The following is a 22,790-nucleotide window of genomic DNA, read 5'->3' as shown; positions in this document are numbered from 1 at the left end:
AGGGAGCTGTTAGCCGTAGTACAGGCCCTAAAGGTGTGGAGGCATTGGCTTGAGGGGGCTCAGCACCCTTTCCTCATTCTGACCGACCATCGTAACCTGGAATACATTCGGGCAGCTAGGAGACTGAATCCTCGCCAGGCTCGATGGACTATGTTTCTCGCCCGGTTTGTGTTCAAGATCACTTACATCCCTGGGTCCCAGAACGGGAAGGCAGATGCTCTGTCCCGTCGGTATGACACGGAGGAGAGGTGCGTGGAGTCCATTCCCATACTACCGGAGTCTTGTCTGGTGGCACCGGTGGTGTGGGAGGTCGATGCGGAGATCGAGCGGGCGTTACGCACCGACCCTAGTCCTCCACAGTGTCCGGTGGGTCGGGCTTACGTCCCGCTCGAGGTCCGGGATCGGCTGATTTATTGGGCTCACACGTCCCCCTCCTCTGGACATCCAGGTATTGGCCGGACAGTGCACTGCCTTAGTACGAAGTACTGGTGGCCAACGTTAGCCAGGGATGTGAGGGTTTATGTCTCCTCCTGCTCAGTGTGTGCCCAGTGTAAGGCGCCCAGACACTTGCCCAGGGGTAAATTACAGCCCCTGCCCGTTCCACAACGACCCTGGTCTCACCTCTCGGTGGATTTTGTTACCGATCTTCCCTCCTCACAGGGGAATACCACCATCCTGGTCGTTGTGGATTGGTTCTCGAAGGCCTGTCGTCTCCTTCCCATGCCGGGTCTTCCTACTGCCCTACAGACCGCTGAGGCTCTATTTACTCACGTCTTCCGGCATTACGGGGTGCCCGAGGATATAGTGTCCGATCGAGGCCCCCAGTTTACCTCCAGAGTCTGGAGAGCATTTATGGAACGTTTGGGGGTCTCGGTGAGCCTTACCTCGGGTTACCACCCGGAGAGTAATGGGCAGGTCGAACGAGTCAACCAGGATGTGGGTAGGTTTCTGAGGTCATATTGTCAGGGCCGGCCGGAGGAGTGGGCGAGATATGTGCCCTGGGCCGAGATGGCACAGAACTCTCTCCGCCACTCCTCCACGAGACTAACCCCTTTCCAGTGTGTGTTAGGGTACCAGCCGGTTCTGGCACCGTGGCATGAGAGCCAGATCGAGGCCCCCGCTGTGGATGAGTGGGTGCGGCGCTCGGAGGAGACGTGGAACGCTGCACACGTCCATCTGCAGCGTGCCATACGTCGACAGAAGACGAGCGCCGACCTACACCGCAGTGAGGGGCCAGTGTACGCACCTGGAGATCGAGTCTGGCTCTCAACCAGAAACCTGCCCCTCCGCCTGCCCTGCCGGAAGCTGGGTCGGCGGTTTGTGGGGCCTTTTAAAGTCCTGAGGAGATTGAACGAGGTGTGTTACAGGTTAGAACTACCTATTGATTACAAGAATATTAACCCCTCGTTCCATGTGTCTCTCCTCAGGCCGGTGGTAGCTGGTCCACTCCAGGACTTTGAGATTGAGGAGACTCCTCCGCCCCCGTTGGACATCGAGGGGGCTCCGGCGTACACTGTTCGGACCATCCTGGATTCGAGACGCCGGATGGGGGGTCTCCAATATCTCGTGGAGTGGGAGGGGTACGGTCCGGAGGAGCGGTGCTGGGTGCCGAGGAGGGACATTCTGGATCCGTCCCTGATGACCGAATTCCATCGTGGTCATCCTACGCGCCCTGCTCCGCGTCCTCCTGGTCGTCCCCGAGGCCGCGCGTCAAGGGGGGGGTACTGTCACGGTTTCGGCCGAGGCGGCTCCTCCTCCTTGTTCGGGCAGGTTTCGCCGGTCGTCGTCTCCGGAGTACTAGCTGCCACCGCTCTATGTTTCTTGTTTGATTGGTTTTGTCTGTTAGTCACACCTGTTTTGTGTTATGTCTCATTTAGCACCCTATTTAGTTTCCTTGTTGTTAGTTTAGTGTTGTGTGTAATTGGTCGTGTCGTGTTGTTGCGCTACCCGTGTCGGTACGCTATTTTCATAGCTTCCTCCTTGTGTTTAGGAGAGTATTTTCGCACCTGTGTGTGCGCTCGCTTATTTACGCCTGTGTGCGTCCTTTTGCCTCCGGGCTGTTTGGATTATTTTTGTGTGCTCTAGTAAAGTCTTGTTGGACTTATCCTCTGCTTCCTGCGCCTGATTCTACACCACACCAATCCACAGCATGTCACGCTCTGGCTCCGGGACTGTGTAGTTTGAGCCAGGGTGTATTCATTTGGTTGTGTTGGGTATAGGGTGTGTTCATTTGGTTGTGTTTGGTTTTGGTTGTAGTGTCTTGTCTCGTCATGTGACTCCCAATCGGAGGTAACGAGTGTCAGCTATCGGCTCGTTATCTCTGATTGGGAGCCATATTTAAACTGTCAGTGTTCACCTTAGGGTTGTGGGTTTTTGTTCCATGTTTCAGTCTGTGTACTGAGGACTTCACTATCCGTCATTGTTTATTGTTTTCTCGTTCGTGCACTTTAACTTTAATAAAGTCATGTTCGCTACAAACGCTGCGCTTTGGTCCACTCCTTCCGTAGACGGCCGTGACACAGCAACGTGACAATGATAAGAACATGTATGTATGTGTGTGTGTGTGTGTGTGTGACCTGATGGTCAGGAGAGCAGTTTTCAAGTGGAAAACTACAAACCGCTTAAAGAGGGGTGAGATTTTTGTATGACGTGTGCGTATAAAAATATTGTAAGACCATTTTGTGGCAGAATTCTCAATGAATAAAGGCCTGACTATGCAGACCGGGACTCTGTCCGTTTCTTGATCCAAAAGCATTACAACCTTTTGGGAGACGCACAGAGACACTGAAATAGTTAGTTAAATGATCCTGTTATGAGAATTAATCAATCAAATGTATTTATAAAGCCCTTTCTACATCAGCAGATGTCACAAAGTGCTTATACAGAAACCCAGCCTAAAACCACAAAGAGCAAGCAGATGTAGAAGTGTGGTGGCTAGGAAAAACTCCCTAGAAAGGCAGGAACCTAGGAAGAAACCTAGAGAGGAACCAGGCTCTGAAGGGAGGCCAGTCCTCTTCTGGCTGTGTCGGGTGGAGATTATAAGAGTACATGGCCATTAAGGCCAGATCGTTCTTCAAGATGTTCAAACGTTCATTGATGACCAGCAGGGTCAAATAATAATCACAGTGGTTGTAGAGGGTGCAACAGGTCAGCACCTCAGGAGTAAATGTCAGTTGGTTTTTTATAGCCGAGCATTCAGAGGTCGAAACAGCAGGTGCGGTAGAGAGGGAGAGAGAGAGCGAGGGACAGAGAGAGGGAGAGGGAGAGGGAAAGAGAGGGTCGAAAACAGCAGGTCCGGGACAACGTAGCACGTCCGATGAATAGGTCAGGGTTCCATAGCCGCAGGCAGAACAGTTGAAACTGGAGCAGCAGCATGACCAGGTGGACTGGGGACGGGGACAGCCAGGAGTCGTCAGGATGGGTCTCTCCAGTGCCGATAGACACTTTGCAAGGAGAATCACATGCCTGTGCCTGTGGAGAGACTGGTCCAAGCAGAGTGAGGTCACCCAACTCTGGAAGTCTTATGAGGAGGAGGAGCTTCTCCCTCCTCTGGGACTTCGTTGTCAACGGAGTCATCCTCGAGCAAGGACGAGGGCGGGGAATTACTTTCCATGTACTTCGCTCTACGTCTAAGGATACCGGAGTGATAACTAGCGGGTGATGATAGCCAGCCTGAGTGATGATAGCCAGCTAGCCGAGCCGTCACGTGAAATACCAAGTGCCGAATCTGTGTGTAAACCAAGCAACTCAAGGTAGAACGCACAGTTAGGTTATCTTTCACACTAGAATGTAAAAGGGATGGTGCTTCAATGGTGGGGTAACACACTGTGAAGAAACAGCACATCTTGTGTTAGCCAAACAAACCGAATCTGAGTTTAGCCCAGAGGTTGCTAGCTAAACACCTGTTATGCTGTTAGCTCGCTAGCTATCTAAGACACTAGAAAGTTCAGCTAGTTAACTCCGAACGGTGGGAATCGAAGGAGAGCTAGAGACCACGGGTAGAAGAGCTAATACTACTGGAAACCTGCTATTATCAGGATGCCGCCCCAATTCAACTACAATTTCTGTTGGCACTGAAATCGCTCCACTTGTAGAATCCATTGAAGCTGTTCTGGCAGTTCGTAGTGGCCCAAAGCCCTATTAAGACACTATGTTGGTGTTTCCTTTATTTTGGCAGTTACCTGAAGGTACCAGAAAGTACCTGTAGTATAGTAGTTTTGCACCATATAGCTTCTCTGTAAATCCCAGGTAAATACCTGCAGGGCCCAACCAGTAAGCTGTAGTGTTATTGAGTAGTGTTGCAGTAGTGTTGCCTGGTGTTAGCAGAAGCTATAGCAACACAACGCAGCGTGAGCAGCTCAGCAGCCCGGCTGTCTCCAAGCAGAGTCTCTGTAGCTGGGGAGCTGGGGGAGTGTCGTTGCCTCTCAGCAGCCAATCAGAGCGAGCGGGTGTGTTCGCCCAGGTCACCGTGGGCTGGGGGTGGCAGAGGAGGAAGGAGGGGGGGTTAGATATGGGAGATGAGGGGAAGGTAGGGTGGGGGGATATGACGTCCCTCTGGGCAGCAGCAGAATTGATGAGACAGCAGACCTGTGTGTCCTGCCGCCAATGTTGTCCTGACATTGGCCCCCTCTTTCCCTTTTTAACTCTCTTATACTCGATTGCCTTTCCCTGCCTCTCCCACTCTATCTCTCTCTCTCACACACACACACACTATCTCTCCTTCTCCATCTTCTTCTCCGTTTTCCCCTTTTCTGTCTTTCTACCTCTCTCTCCATTTCTCTCTCTCTCTATTTCTCTCTCTGTCTCTCTCTCCCTCTTTCTCCTTCCCTCTGTCTGGTGGCTGTGTCCTTCAGAGGTGCAGTGCTAACTGGATGCTACAGGGAGCCAAGTGAGGAGGAGGAGAGGAGGGGAGGGGAGGAAGAGGAAGAGACCTGTGGGCTATAGAGGGTTTGAAGTCTCTTACCTCTTATACGTAAGCTTTCTATGCGCGCTATGCGATTGTTGGACATAGTCGGAGATTTCGGAACAATGATAGTCATGGTTTTCTGGGAAGATCCTCTGTTATGGCAATGCTACTTTTCATTTCATGTCAAGGTCTCTCCTTTGAGGAGCTGAATGTAATATCAGTTTCCCCTGCTCTCACGTGATCAATGGCAGTGGCCGCTTTTACTGAACCTCCAGGCAGCAGACAGTGACAGGTTTACAACAGACAAAGTATTAAGGAAATCAGACAGAGCAGATGGAAGAGAGGCAGGGTGAATACTAATACAGAGATGATATATCTGAATTTTGGTGTTCTAGAATGTCCAGGTAAATGAAATATTTTCTTTCTGCCTCCCAGTGTAAATGTACTTCCATCTCAAAGTTCTTCAGGAAGTACATTTACACTGGTAGCCAAATTAAAGTCGTCATGGTGAATAGAACAGAATTAAAGATTTGTAATAGAGTTGTAATAACTCTTTAATTGGTCTGTACAGGTGTCTTTTATTTGTATTACTCACTCTCTAATGCTTCTGCATCGTTATCATTCTAGCACTCAACCATGCATTGCAGTGAGGCCAGGTCAATACAGAAACTCTCTCTCTCTCCTTATGATCTGTTGTCAATTTGTTCTGCAACTCTGCTCTGCGAAGGATTATGGTTCCTGAGCTGAGGACGACGATATGTTTATTAAAACGTCCAGAGAAGAAACTGCCAGGCCAGTGAAGCTGCTCGCTGCCAGAGGAATTTGCTATGCATCAAACTATTACTGAGTGTGACGATTTAAACATTCTCCCCCTGCTGACCCGGAAGAGTAGGTGCTGCCTTGACAACAGTTAATGGGGTTTCTAATAAAATACTAAATACTGAGTCAATCTGTCTTTGTGGGTTCGCGCTGTAGCACAAGGGTGGCCACTACTAGCCAATCCTGGTCCTGGAGAGATAAAGTGGGTGCAGAGTTTTGTTCCAGCCCAGCATTGAAACACCTAATCCAATGAATCATGCAAGAGTCATTGGATTAATCAGGTGTGCTAGTGCAGGATTGGTCACCCCTGCTGTACCATATAACTTTAGACTTAGACTCTGTTATTATAGTAGCTTAGTGCTAAGCACGGGTCTTCCCATGACCAAGCTGCCTGGCTGAAGCATGTTTACATCTGTCTTCTCTCGGACACATATCCAATGAGTCACTGACCACCTCCATTACGAGGTTTTGGGTTCCATGTAAAACTCTTTCTACATGGAACCCAAAAGGGTTCTACCTGGAACCAAAGAGAGTTTTACCCGGAACCAAAAAGGGTTATCTCATGGGGACAGCCGAAGAACCCCTTTGGAACCTTTATAGCTCTTAGAATAGATGTACAGAAACCTATTCAGCCATTCAATGGAGACCACCATCCTGTGGTCATTAGGTCTCTCAGAGTGAATCTCAGTGTTATTTTCTTCTTCTGATTTCTTAATAATCCAATTATAACACAGCTGTGGTGACTTTAATGTTTCTGATGACCTAAAGCGTGTTGTTTTACCCACTGCTCAAGTCTCCTCTGCCGGGATGGGGAATGGGGAGACAGGCTTTGACTTGGCTGTCACCAGCCTCTCTCTCACTGCTAGATATATTCTAATGAAGCGATTTAGTCTGGAATGGATTAATTAGTTCTGCATCCGAAAGGCTGTCCACGCTGAACCAAAATAGAATTCCTCATGGTGGGGAGCGAGGATCCAGGGGAGAGGAAAAGGTAGAGAGGAGAGAGGGATGAGGGGAGGCCATTGGGTGGGTTTGAGATTAAACAGCTTTAAAGATGGATGTTGCAGAGACATGTACATGTACAGTGGCTTGCGAAAGTATTCACCCCCCTTGGCATTTTTCCTATTTTGTTGCCTTACAACCTGGAATTAAAATGGATTTTTGGGGGGTTTGTATCATTTGATTTACACAACCATGTCTGGGCTTTGACTAGGCCATTCCATGACATTTAAATGTTTCCCCTTAAACCACTCAAGTGTTGCTTTAGCAGTGATCCTCTGTCCCAGTCTCAAATCTCTGAAAGACTGAAACAGGTTTCCCTCAAGAATTTCTCTATATTTAGCGCCATCCATCATTCCTTCAATTCTGACCAGTTTCCTAGTCCCTGCCGATAAAAAACATCCCCACAGCATGATGCTGCCACCACCATGATTCACTGTGGGGATGGTGTTCTCGGGGTGATGACATAGCATTTTCCTTGATGGCCAAAAAGCAAAATTTTAGTCTCATCTGACCAGAGTACCTTCTTCCATATGTTTGGGGAGTCTCCCACATGGCTTTTGGGGAAAACCAAACGTGTTTGCTTATTTTTTTCTTTAAGCAATGACTTTTTCCTGGCCACTCTTCCATGAAGCCCAGCTCTGTGGAGTGTACGGCTTAAAGTGGCCCTATGGACAGATATTCCAATCTCCGCTGTGGAGCTTTGCAGCTCCTTCAGGGTTATATTTGGTCTCTTTGTTGCCTCTGATTAATGCCCTCCTTGCCTGGTCCGTGAGTTTTGGTGGGCGGCCCTCTCTTGGCAGGTTTGTTGTGGTGCCATATTCTTTCCATTTTTTAATAATGGATTTAATGGTCCTCTGTGGGATGTTCAAAGTTTCAGATATTTTTTTATAACCCAATCCTGATCTGTACTTCTCCACAACTTGTTTGGAGAGCTCCTTGGTCTTCATGGTGCTGCTTGCTTGGTTGTGCCCCTTGCTTAGTGGTGTTGCAGACTCTGGGGCCTTTCAGAACAGCTGTATATATACTGAGATCATGTGACAGATCATGTGACACTTAGATTGCACACAGGTGGACTTTATTTAACTAATTATGTGACTTCTGAAGGTAATTGGTTGCACCAGATCTTATTTAGGGGCTTCATAGCAAAGGGGGTGAATACATAGGCACGCACCACTTTTCCGTTATTTATTTTGTAGAATTTTTTGAAACAAGTAATTTTTTTCATTTTACTTCACCAATTTAATAACCTTTAATAATGGCGCCGGAGAAGAAGGCTGCCGTTTTACAGCCCTCTAACCAATTGTACTATTATGTGTGTTTTTCTGCGTTATTTGTAATTTATTTTGTACATAATGTTTCTGCCATCGTCTCTTATAACCAAAAAGAGCTTCTGGAGATCAGGACAGCGATTACTCACCTCGTATTGGACGAAGATTTTTTCTTCAACGAGGCTGCGAAGGATATCCTACAGACACACGACAAGGCCCAAATCCCCGTCATTCGCATGAGGAAGAGACAGAGATATCATGGACGTAGGTCGGGGTGCCTTGTAAGGATCCGACGGCGAGCGAGTAAACTGCCGCTCCCATCAATCCTATTAGCCAATCTTCAATCATTTGAGAATAAATCGGATGACTTAAGATTACGGTTATCCTACCAACGGGACATTAAAAACTGTAATATCTTATGTTTCACCGAGTCGTGGCTGAACGACGACATGGACATCATACAACTAGCGGGCTATACGCTACATCGGCAGGATAGAACGGCTGACTCCGGTAAGACAAGGGGTGGCGGTCTGTGTATATTTGTAAACAACAGCTGGTGCACAAAATCAAATACTAAGGAAGTCTCAAGGTTTTGCTCGCCTGAGGTAGAGTATCTTATGATAAGCTGTAGACCACACTATTTATCAAGATAGTTTTCATCTATATTTTTCATAGCTGTCTATTTACCACCACAAACCAATGCTTGCATTAAGATTGCACTGAATGAGCTGTATAAGGCCATAAGTCAACAGGAAAACGCTCATCCAGAGGCAGCGCTCCTAGTGGCCGGGGACTTTAATGCAGGGAAACTTAAATCAGTTCTACCTAATTTCTACCAGCATCTGAAATGTGCAACCAGAGGAAAAAAAACTCTAGACCACCTTTACTCCACACACAGAGACGCATACAAAGCTCTCCCTCGCCCTCCATTTGGCAAATCTGACCATAACTCTGTCCTCCTGATTCCTGCTTATAAGCAAAAACAAAAGCAGGAAGCACCAGTGACTCGGTTAATAAAAAAGTGGTCAGATGACGCAGATGCTAAGCTACAGGACTGTTTTGCTAGCACAGACTGGAACATGTTCCGGGATTCTTCAGATACCATTGAGGAGTACACCACATCAGTCACTGGCTTCATCAATAAGTGCATCGATGATGTCATCCCCACAGTGACCGTACGTACATACCCCAACCAGAAGCCATGGATTACAGGAAACATCCGCACTGAGCTAAAGGGTAGAGCTGCCGCTTTCAAGGAGCGGGACTCTAACCCGGACGCTTATAAGAAATCCCGCTATGCCGTCCGACGAACCATCAAACAGGCAAAGAGTCAATACAGGACTAAGATTGAATCGTACTACACCGGCTCTGACGCTCGTCGGATGTGGCAGGGCTTGAAAACTATTACAGACTACAAAGGGGAAGCACAGCCGCGAGCTGCCCAGTGACACAAGACTTCCAGACGAGCTAAACCACTTCTATGCTCGCTTGAGGCAAGCAACACTGAAGCATGCATGAGAGCACCAGCTGTTCCGGATGACTATGTGATCACGCTCTCCGTAGCCGATGTGAGTAAGACTTTTAAGCAGGTCAACATTCACAAGGCCGCAGGTCCAGACGGATTACCAGGACGTGTACTCCGAGCATGTGCTGACCAACTGGCAAGTGTCTTCACTGACATTTTCAACATGTCCCTGACTGAGTCTGTAATACCAACATGTTTCAAGCAGACCACCATAGTCCCCGTGCCCAAGGACTCTAAGATAACCTGCCTAAATGACTACCAACCCGTAGCACTGACGTGTGTAGCCATGAAGTGCTTTGAAAGGCTGGTCATGGCTTACATCAACACAATTATCCCAGAAACCCTAGACCCACTCCAATTTGCATACCGCCCCAACAGATCCACAGATGATGCAATCTCTATTGCACTCCACACTGCCCTTTCCCACCTGGACAAGAGGAACACCTACGTGAGAATGCTATTCATTGACTACAGCTCAGCATTCAACACCATAGTGCCCTCAAAGCTCATCACTAAGCTAAGGATCCTGGGACTAAACACCTCCCTCTGCAACTGGATCCTGGACTTCCTGACGGGCCGCCCCCAGGTGGTAAGGGTAGGTAACAACACATCTGCCACACTGATCCTCAACACGGGGGCCCCTCAGGGGTGCGTGCTCAGTCCTCTTCTGTACTCCCTGTTCACCCATGACTGCATGGCCAGGCACGACTCCAACACCATCATTAAGTTTGCCGACGACACAACAGTGGTAGGCCTGATCACCGACAAGGATGAGACAGCCTATAGGGAGGAGGTCAGAGACCTGGCCATGTGGTGCCAGGATAACAACCTCTCCCTCAACGTGACCAAGACAAAGGAGATGATTGTGGACTACAGGGGAAAAAAAGAGTACTGAGCACGCCCCCATTCTCATCGACGGGGCTGTAGTGGAACAGGTTGAGAGCTTCAAGTTCCTTGGTGTCCACATCACCAACAAACTATCATGGTCCAAACACACCAAGACAGTCGTGAAGAGGGCACGACAAAGCCTATTCCCCCTCAGGAGACTGAAAAGATTTGGCATGGGTCCTCAGATCCTCAAAAAATTCTACAGCTGCACCATCGAGAGCATCCTGACTGGTTGCATCACCGCCTGGTATGGCAACTGCTTGGCCTCCGACCGCAAGGCACTACAGAGGGTAGTGCGTACGGCCCAGTACATCACTGGGGCCAAGCTTCCTGCCATCCAGGACCTCTATACCAGGCGGTGCCAGAGGAAGGCCCTCAAAATTGTCAAAGACTCCAGCCACCCTAGTCATAGACTGTTCTCTCTTTACCGCACGGCAAGCGGTACCGGAGTGCCAAGTCTAGGTCCAAAAGACTTCTCAACAGCTTCTACCCCCAAGCCATAAGACTCCTGAACAGCTAATCATGGCTGCCCGGACTATTTGCACTGCCCCCCCCACCCCATATTTTTACACTGCTGCTACTCTGTTAATTATTTATGCATAGTCACTTTAACTCTACCCACATGTACATATTACTTCAACTACCTCAACTAGCCGGTGCCCCCGCACATTGACTCTGCACCGGTACCCCCCTGTATATATAGCCTCCCTACTGTTATTTTATTTTACTTCTGCTCTTTTTTTCTCAACACTTTTTTTGTTTTATTCTACTTTTTTATTAAAAATAAATGCACTGTTAGTTAAGGGCTGTAAGTAAGCATTTCACTGTAATGTCTGCACCTGTTGTATTCGGCGCATGTGGCCAATAAAATTTGATTTGATTTGGACTATTTTGTGTATGTCCATTACATGAAATTCAAATAAAAATCCATTTAAATTACAGGTTGTAATGCAACAAAATAGGAAAAACGCCAAGGGGGATGAATACTTTTGCAAGGCACTGTAACTGATGTCATGTCGGACAGACATGAGAGTTGAGTTCAGCTTCAAGATGACGTGTGATGATTTGATTTGACACAACTATTTCCATCTATTTCCATTGGGATTGGAATATGTTTTTTATGTTTTACTGTAAGGTAAAAATAGTGTCACACAGTTTGTACCACATTGTATACCCCTGGGTAGATGTGAACGTGGTAGAACATCCTCCATCTTGCTGTCAACAGTGAATGGAGAATCATTGCACCACCAAGTGCTAAACATAAATCCATGAAAGCCAATGTTAAGATCACATCAAGATGTCCTCTCTCACACTGTTTTGCGGCAGCATAGAGTGCATTCGGAAAGTATTGAGACCCCTTGACTTTTTCCACATTTTGTTACGTTACAGCCTTATTCTAAAATGGATTGAATTTCCTCATCAATCTACACACAATACCTCATAATGACAAAGCGAAAACAGGTTTTAATAAATTTTTTCAAATGTATAAAAAATAATAAACAGAAATACCTTATTTACATAAGTATTCAGACCCTCTGTTAAGAGTCTCGAAATTGAGCTGAGGTGCATCCTGTTTCCATTGATCATCCTTGAGAAGTTGCTACAACTTTATTGGAGTCCACCTGTGGTAAATTAAATTGATTGGACATTATTTGGAAAGGCACACACCTGTCTATATAAGGTCCCACAGTTGACATTGCATGTCAGAGAAAAAACCAAGCAATGAGGTCGAATTAATTGTCCGTAGAGCTCCGAGACAGGATTGTGTCGAGGCACAGATCTGGGGAAGGGTACCAAAACATTTCTGCAGCATTGAAGGTCCCCAAGAACACAGTGGCCTCCATCATTCTTAAATGGAAGAAGTTTGGAACCACCAAGACTCTTCCTAGAGCTGGCCGCCCGGCCAAACTGAGCAATCAGGGGAGAAGGGCCTTGGTCAGGGAGGTGACCAAGAACCCGATGGTCACTCTGACAGAGCTCTAGAATTCCTCTGTGGAGATGGGAGAACCTTCCAGAAGGACAACCATCTCTGCAGCACTCCACCAATCAGGCCTTTATGGTAGAGTGGCCAGACGGAAGCCACTCCTCAGTAAAAGGCAGCCTCCTTGGAGTTTGCCAAAAGGCACCTAAAGACTCTCAGACCATGAGAAAGAAGATTTTTTGGTCTGATGAAACCAAGATTGAACTCTTTGGCCTGAATGCCAAGCGTCACGTCTGGAGGAAACCTGGCACCATCCCTACAGTGAAGCATGGTGGTGGCAGAATCATACTGTGGGGATGTTTTTCAGTGGCAGGGACTGGGAGACTAGTCAGAATCGAGGGAAAGATGAACGGAGCAAAGTACAGAGAGAACCTTGATGAAAACCTGCTCCAGAGCGCTCAGGACCTCAGACTGGGGCGAACATTCACCTTCCAACAGGACAATGACCCTAAGCACACAGCCAAGACAACGAAGGAGTGGCTTCGGGAGAAGTCTCTGAATGTCCTTGAATGGCCCAGCCAGATCGCGGACTTGAACCCGATCGAACATCTCTGGAGAGACCTGAAAATAGTTGTGCAGCGACGCTCCCCATCCAACCTGACAGAGCTTGAGAGGATCTGCAGAGAAGAATGGGAGAAACTCCCCAAATACAGGTGTGCCAAGCTTGTAGCGTCATACCCAAGAAGACTCGAGGCTGTAATCGCTGCCGAAGGTGTCTGAATACTTATGTAAATGTAATATTTCCTGTTTTTGCTTTGTCATTATGGGGTATTGTGTGTAGATTGATGAGGGGAAAAAAACAATTTAATCTGTTTTAGAATAAGGCTGTAACGTAACAAAATGTGGAAAAGGTCAAGGGGTCTGAATACTTTCCGAATGCACTGTAGATGGCCATCAAAGTGACACACAGATAATGGACGTCATTTCGACCCTCTTTGGGTGTTTGTCAGTCTCCCTCCGGGCGCTGTAACGCATAGGCTAACCCTTTCTCTCATTTCTCAATCACATCGGAGAGCTGTCAGGTTGTAAAAATCAATCTGGCACTCGGACATGTTTTTCAAAGGCAAGTCTTTAAACCGCAGCTATTTAAGCCAATCAGCAGCCAATCAGATAGTGTTTTGCTGACTCATTCTGCTGTACTTAAAAGAGTGTAAATCCCTGGGGACGGGTTTGACCTCTGACCTCCATCATTATCCACCAATCAGAGGGGGCAAAGAGGAATACGTTTTAAAGGCGCTGCAAGGTCAATCTGACGTCTGCATTGGTCGTGCAGCATTTACGGTGATGTGGCCTCTGCAGATGTCAGGGCATTCATACTTCTTGCGCTTCGCCGAGCAGCGCAGAGCTGTTGTGAAGGAAGTGAGTTTGTGTTTATACAGGACCTCCTGCCCTCACCTACCGTCAACCAATCATGTTAATGCTGAACTATACGAAGCCCTCCGCATTGTTAAAAAAATTTGAGAGGCGCTCAGTGATGTGGTACGGAGCTCAATTTGGCCTCTGCGTGCCTCTGGAGGCTTAGCAATTGCGTCAGACCATTCATACGGTGCCTCCGACCACATTTTCGGATCAAGCATAAATTGGCTCTTATGCTCAACAAGGCCAAGGAGTAGTATTCCCTTTATAGTGCACTACATTTGACCAGAACCCTATATGCCTCAGGCATCCTCACCAGGACCAGATGCCTATCAGCATCACCATTAGGTTCTGGGCTGTTTCTGTCAGCAACACCTACCCCACCATACCTTCAGTTCAGCACCTCATCTGCCTGTCAGAGAGCAGCAGCTCTTACGCAGCTAAGATGTCTCATTACGGAACACCATCATTTAAAGGAGCAAAGCTTTCATCACCCATTGGAGATGTCACTTCTTTTTTTTTGCATTTTAATTATTCAACTGAGCTTGTTAGAGTTATATAGCTGTTCAGTTCCTTGATATGGTACTACCGTCTAGTAATAGATTGTTAATAGATTATGAATAAGGCAGTTATTAACGCTCTATTACTTGTCCTGGCTCCTTTTTTTAGATAACAGGGGTGTATTCTATTTTCTCTCATTATACAACTACAGTCACCCCCAGAACAGAGTTTTTCTGCCCAACAACCCACCCACACACCCACACCCATGTCATGTTAACAAAAAGAGTGACTACATTATGCGTGTCAAATAAAATAAAATAAAATGATATTTGCCACATGCGCCGAATACAACAGGTGTAGACATTACTGTGAAATCCTTACTTACAGCCCTTAACCAACAATGCATTTATTTTTTTTATAAAAAAGTACAATAAAACAACAACAAAAAAGTGTAAATAAAAGTAAAGTAAAATAACAGTAGGGAGGCTATATACAGGGGGGTACCGTTGCAGAGTCAATGTGCGGGGGCACCGGCTAGTTGAGGTAATATGTACATGTGGGTAGAGTTAAAGTGACTATGCATAAATAATTAACAGAGTAGCAGCAGTGTAAAAAGATGGGGTGGGGGTGGGGGGGCAGTGCAAATAGTCCGGGTAGCCATGATTAGCTGTTCAGGAGTCTTATGGCTTGGGGGTAGAAGCTGTTGAGAAGCCTTTTGGACCTAGACTTGGCGCTCCGGTACCACTTGCCGTGCGGTAGCAGAGAGAACAGTCTATGACTAGGGTGGCTTGAGTCTTTGACAATTTTGAGGGCCTTCCTCTGACACCGCCTGGTATAGAGGTCCTGGATGGCAGGAAGCTTGGCCCCAGTGATGTACTGGGCCGTAAGCACTACCCTCTGTAGTGCCTTGCGGTCGGAGGCCGAGCAGTTGCCATACCAGGCGGTGATGCAACCAGTCAGGATGCTCTCGATGGTGCAGCTGTAGAACTTTTTGAGGATCTGAGGACCCATGCCAAATCTTTTCAGTCTCCTGAGGGGGAATAGGCTTTGTCGTGCACTCTTCACGACTGTCTTGGTGTGTTTGAACCATGATAGTTGGTTGGTGATGTGGACACCAAGGAACTTGAAGCTCTCAACCTGTTCCACTACAGCCCCATTGATGAGAATAGGGGCGTGCTCAGTCCTCTTTTTTTCCCCCTGTAGTCCACAATCATCTACTTTGTCTTGGTCACGTTGAGGGAGAGGTTGTTGTCCTGGCACCACACGGCCAGGTCTCTGACCTCCTCCCTATAGGCTGTCTCATCGTTGTCGGTGATCAGGCCTACCACTGTTGTCGTCGGCAAACTTAATAATGGTGTTGGAGTCGTGCCTGGCCATGCAATCATGGGTGAACAGGGAGTACAGGAGGGGACTGAGCATGCACCCCTGAGGGGCCCCCGTGTTGAGGATCAGCGTGGCAGATGTGTTGTTACCTACCCTTACCACCTGGGGCCGGCCCGTCAGGAAGTCCAGGATCCAGTTGCAGAGGGAGGTGTTTAGTCCCAGGATCCTTAGCTTAGTGATGAGCTTTGAGGGCACTATGGTGTTGAAAGCTAAGCTGTAGTCAATGAATAGCATTCTCACGTAGGTGTTCTTCTTGTCCAGGTGGGAAAGGGCAGTGTGGAGTGCAATAGAGATTGCATCATCTGTGGATCTGTTGGGGCGGTATGCAAATTGGAGTGGGTCTAGGGTTTCTGGGATAATGGTGTTGATGTGAGCCATGACCAGCCTTTCAAAGCACTTCATGGCTACAGACGTCAGTGCTACGGGTCGGTAGTCATTTAGGCAGGTTATCTTAGTGTCCTTGGGCACGGGGAATATGGTGGTCTGCTTGAAACATGTTGGTATTACAGACTCATTACATTTACGTCATTTAGCAGATGCTCTTATCCAGAGCGACTTACAGTTAGTGAGTGCATACATTATATATATTTTTTTATTTTTCATACCCCCCGTGGGAATCGAACCCACAACCCTGGTGTTGCAAACGCCATGCTCTACCAACTGAGCTACATCCCTGCCAGCCATTCCCTCCCCTACCCTGGACGATGCTGGGCCAATTGTGCGCCGCCCCATGTGTCTCCCGGTCGCGGCCAGCTACGACAGAGCCTGGATTCGAACCAGGATCTCTAGTGGCACAGCTAGCACTGCAATGCAGTGCCTTAGACCACTGTGCCACTCAGTCAGGGACATGTTGAAAATGTCAGTGAAGACACTTGCCAGTTGGTCAGCACATGCTCGGAGTACATGTCCTGGTAATCCGTCTGGCCCTGCGGCCTTGTGAATGTTGACCTGCTTAAAAGTCTTACACATAGAAGTGGTTTAGCTCGTCTGGTAGGCTTGTGTCACTGGGCAGCTCGCGGCTGTGCTTCCCTTTGTAGTCTGTAATAGTTTTCAAGACCTGCCACATCCGACGAGCGTCAGAGCCGGTGTAGTACGATTTCAATCTTAGTCCTGTATTGACTCTTTGCCTGTTTGATGGTTCGTCGGAGGGCATAGCGGTATTTCTTATAAGCGTCCGGGTTAGAGTCCTGCTAGGGGAGATAGTAGGACAACTCTATCTAACAGTTTTCTGACAGTATTATTGGTTGCCAGGGTGTTCTGCTAACGATAATATTTAGTTTTCTGTTCGGTTCCTAAATGATGAATGAGATTCAGTTTTTGTAAATGTTTAATGGTTTGAGACAAAAGGGAAGAAAAATAGTGTGTGTGTGTTTTAACGTGTCAGTGCCAGTTAAGATCCAGGCCTGTGTTATGTTTGTGAAGGCTTTATGAGTGCTGGGTGGAGTGGCATGTTTGTGAGACAGCTTCTCTGTTTGACGTAGGCTGAATTGCACAGAGGCTGACATAAAAGTGCACAGAGTAATCTCTCTATCACGCACAGCTCTACAGCTTTACAACCCCATAAATTTCCTCCTGACTGCCAGCCTGGCATCCCGAGGAGGGTTGGGATCAAACACCATGCCAGTTATACACCACCTGATACACTCCATTGATTTAGAGTTGGTCAGCTTTGGTTTCCCGGACACAGATTAAGTCTAGTTCTAGTATAAAAAGCAGTAGTCCTAGACTAAATAAGATTTGCCATTAAGCATACTTTTTAGTCCAGGGCTCGGCTTAATCTGTGAAACCGGCACTTAGTTTTGACCGTGGTTGGTCCGGCATCCACTTTAGTAATGTGTAAACTGCTGCAGCAGCGTTTCAACAATGTCTGATTGCTTGGTATTGATTAGCTGATTGAATGGGCTTGTTCTGGTCCTTTGCTTGTTTTCATGTTTTTGTCCACTTTCAGTGGGTTTCAAACATCAATCAAATTTCCCTCAATAGTACTCAGGAATATGTCACTTTGCCTTCAATGGTGCCCTGATTGCATGGCTTGAAATGAACAGCTCTTTGTTTGCAAAGGGCTGGATAGGCTAGTGTCTGTCTACCCCACCTCTTGTTATTATGTTTCCAGAAATAAATATGTTTCCAGTAATTTTGAAATCGTAAGGTTGAAGTTTAAGCTCTATGTTGACTTTGAGGTAGTGTAAGTGACTTCACTACTTTATTCACTCTTTCATTCTCTCTCTATCTTTCCTCCTATCCCTCTCTTTCACTCTACAGTACAAACAAGTGGAGCAGTATATGTCCTTCCACAAGCTGCCGGCTGACTTCCGACAGAAAATCCATGACTATTACGAGCACCGGTACCAGGGGAAGATGTTTGATGAAGAGAGCATCCTGGAAGAGCTGAATGAACCACTCAGAGAGGTAATTCCCTGCCTAGACATGCACACCATGAACACACACACAGTTCACACGCACGCGCACACACACACACACACACACACACACACACACACACACACACACAAACATTACTAACAAACTATGTCTATCCAATATTCAGGAAATTGTCAATTTCAACTGTCGTAAGCTGGTGGCATCCATGCCACTGTTCGCCAACGCAGAGCCCAACTTTGTGACGGCCATGTTGATCATGCTACGCTTCGAGGTCTTCCAGCCCCGTGATTACATTATCAGAGAGGGCACCATCGGCAAGAAGATGTACTTTATCCAGCACGGAGTCTGTAACGTCATCACCAAGGGAACCCTGGGAATGAAGCTCTCTGATGGCTCCTACTTTGGAGGTATGGGCCTGAACCACAATACACACAGAGTTCAATTTAATTCATATTTAGACATACTGAGATCACTGGAGACAGTGCTTTCTGTGTTTTGCTTTACATCGTTGTACTCTATGTCCATGTTCTCAAATTATGAAGTGCTTTGTTTGTTCGGGTATTCCTGTGTCCCTCGGCTCTCAAAACTAGCATAACCAGTACTTTATTGTAAGTGTAAGACAATCCCAGATGACTGGTAGCTGAACAGATACTGTGTGGTTTCTACAGTATATTTTAAACAGAATTAAATAGAACGTTATTATATTGTATCTCTGCGACATTTTGATCTATCTCTGTTTCCTGACCCTGTTTCCCTTTTCCAGAGATCTGTTTGCTGACACGTGGCCGGCGGACTGCCAGTGTTAGAGCGGAGACGTACTGTCGTCTCTACTCCCTGTCTGTGGATAACTTCAATGAGGTTCTGGAGGAGTACCCCATGATGAGACGGGCCTTCGAGACCGTGGCCATCGACCGACTGGACCGCATAGGTACTGAAGCAAGCTCTGGGCCCTGTACCAATGCACCTTGCTTGTACCTTCCTTGCGCCCTTCCTCAAAGTAATCACTGGTCTGACAGTACTGTATCTGTGAAAGCTGTGGAAGCCTTGCTTTCATCCATCCAGGTGTTAGATCAATGATAACCAAGGGAGGAAGGAAGAATGCATTTTAAAGTAGTCAAATATGACCCTCGTTTTACTGCTTCTCTCCCTTGAAAGAGAGTAATAAGCTACCTGTGTGATAGTCGTTTTCGTGCTAGTGGTACCCAGGTGGTTCCACAGATAAAGGTTATTATAGTTTTGTGATTGTATATTAGTTTTTAATTGTATTCATTTTTTAAATTGTTAGTTTTTGTTTTTGTTCATTTTCAGACCTGATCTGCTAGTTTTTTTATTTAGTTTTAGTTTTATCAAAATATTTATATTTTGTTTTTAAATTATTCCATTTCAGTTTAAGTTTTAGTGTTCGGGACAGAAAGCATGCATGTGAGGCATGGAGACATTTGTGTTGGATGGTTTTTTGGTGTTTTTTAGGATGTTACTTCTTGCCACTGGGGGGCAGTAATACATAAGGTGATGGGTAAGGTTCTAGGTTCGGTTAGGTTTAAATTATAAAGTCACTTTCATTGTGACTTGAATTTAAAAGGAATAGTGCTGAGACTGCTGCAAAAAAAATATGGTGGAAGGAAACTCTCTTTCACCATATTTACACCAATCCAATGCTTTTTAACTTTAATAGTACATGTAAGAAGAATCAAGTTAGCTACCTAGCCAAATTTTTCCCTGTTAGCTAGTGATAGCTAGTGATTGTGATGCACAAGCCAAAAAATTATAATTTTTTTGTTACAAATTTCATGATGTTTTATTTTATTTTATTTAAGCTCGTTTTCAAGTCAAAGATAATAGTTTCAGTATAGTTTTAATTTTTCAAACGGGTTTGTAAATTGTTTTATTTCAGTTTAGTAAATCGTTTTTTCATGATTAGTTGTATTTTTAGTTTCAGTTTTAGTTTATTATAATAACCTTGCCACATATGCTGCAGACACACCAGTGTTCCAACCAATCGAGACTTGGGACAGATTTATTAAGTGGATGCACCTGTTATTTTCACAAGGGAGAAGAGGACAAAAACAAGGCTTGAAATATGACAGTTTTTTTATTGATACTTCATCTTCACATTGGATCCTAATATTACGTATTGATATAAATGTTTTTTTATTTTACCTTATGTTATATATTTTTATGTTTTACTCCCTCTTAGAAATAGCAGATGCAAACTTATCTATGAAAAAGATCTCTAGCCCAGGCAGTCAGTTGAGTAATGCTGTTGCCTCAGCATGCTATAGGACAGTGTTCATTGATAAAGTGACACTATGACCCTCTTGTTCTCAGCATTTTCCTTGAGCATTGCTTCTTGCCCAAAAAATACCTAGTTTGAAGGTCAGAACATACCGTCTGTGATCCTCCTCCCTTATCTCTTAATTTGTTCTTCCTACTTCTCCTCCTCCCTTGTCCTCCTCTTCCTTCTACCTCATCATTTTCTACTCTTCTCCTCCTCTTCACTTCATCACAGGCAAGAAGAACTCCATTCTGATGCACAAAGTGCAGCACGACCTCAACTCTGGCGTCTTCAACAACCATGAGAATGAGATGATCCAGGAGATCGTCAAGTACGACCGTGAGATGGTCAAACTGGTGGACCTCCAGAGACCCCGCACCATGTCCATGACTTCCTCCGTCCCCGGGAGCATGTTCTCCCCCGCAGGGCCTTCCGGGGCAGGGGCCCTCGCCAGCCTCCAGCAGGCTGTGGCCATGAGCTTCTGCCCCCAGGGGATGGGGCCGATGGGGGGAATGGGGATGCCGGGGATGGGGCTGATGGGTATGCCGATGGGTATGCCGATGGGTATGGGTATGGGGACTGGGCCGATGGGGCCAGGTCCGATGGGAACGGGGACGGCGTCTGGTTCGGGGTCAGGGACGCTGCAGTCCCCACGCATGTTGCGGAGGTTCCAGGTGGTCCATAGCCTGTCCCAGAGCCCAGTCTCTGCATCCCCTCTCCAGTCCCAGCCACCCCAGATGGCTCATGCAACAGGGGCGTTTGGGTCAGCTATCTCCAGCCCACCAGTCCAGAGCCCTCTGGCGCACCCGGGACGGACATTCCAGTACATGGGAGGCGTGGGGCCCTCTGGGTCTCAGTTGTCCCTGGTGCAGCACCACGTTCCCAGCCCCACGCACACCATCCAGAGGCCCTCCTCGTACAAGAGCACCCACTCCCTCCACTCGGGCACCCTGAGCCAAGACGCCCGTGCCCTCTCCTCCTCCCAGCTCTCCCTCCCTCAGGAAGGAACCCCTGCCGCCACCCCCAGCCCTCCCCAATCAACCCACCCATCCACCCACGCCTCCTCCACCTCCATCGGCCCCCCTCAGCCCACTCACCCTAGCCAGCCGGGGCCCTCCGCGGTGGGGGTCCAGGTTGGGGGAAGACCTGCGGGAGCTCCACAACGTGTGGCCTTCGCCTCTACTCCTCCCCCAGGAGGAGCACCTGGGATGGGGGCGGCTGTGGCGGCAACTGGGTCGGGGCTCCTGGACTCTGGGGTCACCAACAAGGATTAGATCGATAGCCTACCGGAGTTAGACTCGGCCCGGAGCCGGCTGTCTTCCAACTTGTGACCCTATGAGAGGTGCAGAATAGAGGCCTTTACGTGGGTGAATGTAAACCTCTGTTTGAATGACCTGACTGGTTGGCTTCCTTACCGACCTGGCCGGCTGAATACGGGCCACATGGTCAGTCATTCATACAGAATGTCTTGTGTGTCGGTCGGAGTCAACGAAGAGGAAAGAGGAACTCTGTGACAAAGAGTCTAAACAATTAAACTAGTTTAACAAAAGGTGAGACTGGACTGTTCTACTGTGCCAGCACCTTTATTCTTAGTAGCACCCCTTACACTCTGCTTCCAAACACTTATATCGCTGTCTTTATTGTAAAGATATTGAGAAAGAAATAATTGTTGCATACTGTGTAGACTCCATACAGTGCAATCTAGCAGGAGCTGGACTTAAAAACGAAACATCAGGGACTTGAATCAAAGGACAATGATGACATTTTACGCTTTCAGAACGTGTTTTTGGGTGTCCTTTTTTCTGTATATGCTGTTGTAGCAAAAATAAATACATTGCTCTTGACATTGTTTAAAATAGTAGTGAAAATAGTGTTTTAGACCGCTGGTCGATCTTACATCGATATGCAAATAGTTTAAATAGTTAAAAAAATGACTGAAAGATAATATCTTCATTGTATCTATTCCAAACCAAAGTTGAGCTTGAACACAAAGTTTGGTTGTGTCTGTATCAACTAAAAAAGAAATGTACAGTCCATTCGGAAAGTATTCAGACCCCTTGACTTTTTCCAGATTTTGTTATGTTACAGCCTTATTCTAAAATTGATTAAATTGTTTTATTCCCTCATCAATCTACACAAAATACCCCATAATGACCATGCAAAAACAGTTTTGTTGAAATTTTTTGCAATCTATTAAAAATGAAAAACAGATATCACATTTACATAAGTATTCAGACCCTTTACTCAGTACATTGTTAAAGCACATTTGGCAGCGATTACAGCCTCGAGTCTTCTTGGGTATGACGCTACAAGCTTGGCACAGCTGTATTTGGAGAGTTTCTCCCTTTCTTCTCTGCAGATCCTCTCAAGCTCTGTCAGGTTGGATAGGAAGCGTTGCTGCACAGCTATTCTCAGGTCTCTCCAGAAATGTTAGATCGTGTTCAAGTCCGGGCTCTGGCTGGGCCACTCAAGGACATTCAGAGACTTTGTCTTGGCTGTGTGCT

The 22,790-nt window shown here is 46.9% G+C and overlaps 1 protein-coding gene across 1 annotated transcript in view; it reads left to right on the top strand.

Annotated features, from left to right (window-relative positions):
• The window catches only part of LOC121581206 (potassium/sodium hyperpolarization-activated cyclic nucleotide-gated channel 2-like), a 56,480-nt gene extending 34,120 nt beyond the window's left edge, over positions 1-22,360 (top strand). Inside the window, exons 5-9 of the mRNA XM_041896658.2 lie at positions 17,892-18,038; positions 18,178-18,418; positions 18,775-18,939; positions 20,521-20,793; positions 20,914-22,360. Coding sequence (XP_041752592.2) covers positions 17,892-18,038; positions 18,178-18,418; positions 18,775-18,939; positions 20,521-20,793; positions 20,914-21,560 — 1,473 coding nt within the window. The 3' untranslated portion in view covers positions 21,561-22,360. The remainder of the gene's footprint in view (positions 1-17,891; positions 18,039-18,177; positions 18,419-18,774; positions 18,940-20,520; positions 20,794-20,913) is intronic.
• The last annotated feature ends 430 nt before the right edge of the window (positions 22,361-22,790 follow it).

Source organism: Coregonus clupeaformis, chromosome 14 (assembly GCF_020615455.1).
Source record: "Coregonus clupeaformis isolate EN_2021a chromosome 14, ASM2061545v1, whole genome shotgun sequence".
In the NCBI taxonomy this organism is placed as follows: domain Eukaryota; kingdom Metazoa; phylum Chordata; class Actinopteri; order Salmoniformes; family Salmonidae; genus Coregonus; species Coregonus clupeaformis.
This window is presented reverse-complemented; position numbering and strand designations above follow the sequence as displayed.